The 2,831-nt window shown below is 53.8% G+C and overlaps 1 protein-coding gene across 1 annotated transcript; it reads left to right on the top strand.

Moving 5' to 3' along the window:
- Nucleotides 1-6: 6 nt before the first annotated feature.
- Nucleotides 7-1,959, top strand: LOC105311044 (dexamethasone-induced Ras-related protein 1). The gene is made up of 2 exons (XM_011387089.2): nucleotides 7-432; nucleotides 695-1,959. The coding sequence occupies exons 1-2, from the start codon at nucleotides 147-149 to the stop codon at nucleotides 1,243-1,245; spliced, it is 837 nt and encodes a 278-aa protein (XP_011385391.1). The 5' UTR covers nucleotides 7-146; the 3' UTR covers nucleotides 1,246-1,959.
- The last annotated feature ends 872 nt before the right edge of the window (nucleotides 1,960-2,831 follow it).

The following is a 2,831-nucleotide window of genomic DNA, read 5'->3' as shown; positions in this document are numbered from 1 at the left end:
AGTCTCCAGCCAAAGCTAATCCCGAACCCAGCCGCAGTCCGAGACCCAGCTGGAGTCGGAGCAGAACCTCCCGGCCACTCCCGTGCCGCCTGGCTACTCTCTGAACTTCTCTCGGCCCCGTGCCCGCCTCTGCGGTCCTTAGCCCAATGAAACTGGCTGCGATGATCAAGAAGATGTGTCCGAGCGACTCGGAGCTGAGCATACCCGCCAAGAATTGCTACCGCATGGTCATCCTCGGCTCGTCTAAGGTGGGCAAGACGGCCATCGTGTCGCGCTTCCTCACGGGCCGCTTCGAGGACACCTACACGCCCACTATCGAGGACTTCCACCGCAAGTTTTACTCTATCCGCGGCGAGGTCTACCAGCTCGACATCCTCGACACGTCCGGCAACCACCCGTTCCCTGCCATGCGGCGCCTTTCCATCCTCACTGGTGAGTTGCGGGCGGGTAGGGGAGGGAACTGCGCTATCCGGAGGGTGGAAGACCCTGGGTCCAAGGGCGCCCGCGAGGGCGCGGCCTGGAGGTGCAGTCTACCAGTCCCGCCGCCCCGCACGATCAGGTTTTCGCGTGGAGAGCTCAGCGCGCTCTGTGCGCGGCTGCTGGAGCCCCGGCGACCCTAAAATCAAAACCAGCTCACGTTGTCCTCTAGGCAGCCGCCTTCATTTTCTCCTCTTCTGCTTTCTGCCCCCCGTAGGAGACGTTTTCATCCTGGTGTTCAGCCTGGACAACCGCGACTCTTTCGAGGAGGTACAAAGGCTCAAGCAGCAAATCCTCGACACCAAGTCTTGCCTCAAGAACAAAACCAAGGAGAATGTGGACGTGCCCTTGGTCATCTGCGGCAACAAAGGTGACCGAGACTTCTACCGCGAGGTGGAGCAGCGCGAGATCGAGCAGCTTGTGGGCGACGACCCCCAGCGCTGTGCCTACTTCGAGATCTCTGCCAAAAAGAACAGCAGCCTGGACCAGATGTTCCAGGCGCTCTTCGTCATGGCCAAGCTGCCGAGTGAGATGAGCCCGGACTTGCACCGCAAGGTGTCGGTGCAGTACTGCGATGTGCTGCACAAGAAGGCGCTGAGGAACAAGAAGCTGCTACGAGCCGGCGGCGACGGCGACCCCGGAGACGCCTTCGGCATCGTGGCGCCCTTCGCGCGCAGGCCTAGCGTGCACAGCGACCTCATGTATATCCGCGAAAAGGCCAGAGGCGGCAGCCAGGCCAAAGACAAGGAGCGCTGCGTCATCAGCTAGGAGCACCCCCCAAGCAACCCTACTCCACCCGTGCTGACGACAGAACTCATGAAAGATCTTTGTGTCAAATCTGATGTCCGGGCCAGCCCTGTGTGCTCCGAGCCAATTGCGCGCGCGGACTGGCGTCTTCCCTCCCCGAGATCCCGGCCCCGCTAATCGGGGAGGCGAAAACGAACCAAGAAGGGACGGTCATCTGCTATGGAAGTAAAGAGAACTGGCTATACTGGGACTACCCCCCATCTCTGATGGCCTACTAGCACCTGCCTTCCCCACGACTTGGGCGCAGGGGCGGGGTGGGGGGAGAAGAGGATGGGCCCAGCAGGGGGTGAATTTGTCTTCTCACAAAGACCTAAGAATGAGGGGAGTGTGGAAGTTAATTATGCACTGTTAGGCTTTGAGAAACCCATCCTGTTCGTTGGAGGGTTGACAAACAGGGCATTATCTTGTCTGTGACTCTGGGTTGCCATGACAGCTACCGAAAAAGACTTTGCCCTCCTAAAACTAGGGGGGATGTGGGTCAAATCATAACCAAGTGACTTGTTTACATGTATGTGTGAAATTGCACAAAGGAAAAACACAAAACTTGCACTTTAATAGTAGTTCTGGTGTTACGAACATGAACAAAATCTTATCCAGGTGTTTAATATTGTGAGAGTTTTTAAAATTATTGTTATTGTTTTTTTAATATAAAATAAAATAATTAAAAATGGAAAACCATGCTTTCTTTCTTTGCTGGAGGGGGAAGGGTAAAAAGGAGGGGATGGGTTTCTACTTAAGTGTAATTAGACTCACCTTCCCCCCTGGAAAATAACCCCAACATTCTGAAAATAGCTTCAGCTCTCTAGGGAGAAAAGGCTCCAAAAAAGTTCCAGAGACTGGGGGAAGCCCTTCTATTTGGGGATCAGTTTCTTAGAAAGCCAGGACAAAAATAATGTCCAGATCCTCCACAGAGACACATCTTTCTAGCCATTTACTTTAGTTTTCCCTCTGACTAGCTACAAAGGGCCTCTAGGACAGTGCCCCAGCCATTTTGTCCTATTCTCAGTGTTGGCCCAGGGTGACAAAAGGTCATCAAATCTGAAACTCTGAGTTTATTAGGTGTCACTTGGCCCTGCTTTCACAAGTAAGGAAATGGAGGCTTGAAAGACTGATCTGGTGTTAGGCTGGTACAGGACCCTGGTGCCCAGCTCCTTTCTAGGGTCTCACATATGAATGCCTAGAAAGCTAAAATCACTGAGCCTCTGGTGCCCCTCGAGCTCCAGAAGGCACTTGCTGCCCCAGGTAGGGGTCTAACACCCTTCTGCTTGCTGTCTCCTTTACTCCAATTGAGGACACTTGCTCCCAACTCAGAACCCAGCTCTCTGAGTTGGAAGCTTGGGGCAAGTGACACCTGCCAAGCCTCAAATTCTTCACTCGGGAAATACAGAAAACATCCTCTGCATAGGGCTGCTGTGAGGATTAACTGTGATGTTTAAAAAGCACTTAGCACAAGTGCCTACCACCCAGTAACCCAAATAATTGAACACCTTCAAGAGGGTGTTCAGCCCTGTAAGGGGCATTCGATACTGTCCCCTTGCTCTGGTGAG

Source organism: Pteropus vampyrus, unplaced genomic scaffold, assembly GCF_000151845.1.
Source record: "Pteropus vampyrus isolate Shadow unplaced genomic scaffold, Pvam_2.0 Scaffold22694, whole genome shotgun sequence".
In the NCBI taxonomy this organism is placed as follows: domain Eukaryota; kingdom Metazoa; phylum Chordata; class Mammalia; order Chiroptera; family Pteropodidae; genus Pteropus; species Pteropus vampyrus.
The sequence above is the reverse complement of the archived record's forward strand: the minus strand, read 5'-3'. Positions and strand labels throughout refer to the sequence as shown.

Bases quoted from the DNA above. Each gene is read 5' to 3' on its own strand.
- LOC105311044 (XM_011387089.2), top strand. From the start codon at position 147: ATGAAACTGGCTGCGATGATCAAGAAGATGTGTCCGAGCGACTCGGAG. The intron at 433-694 runs GTGAGTTGCGGG...TGCCCCCCGTAG, and splicing joins GCGCCTTTCCATCCTCACTG to GAGACGTTTTCATCCTGGTG.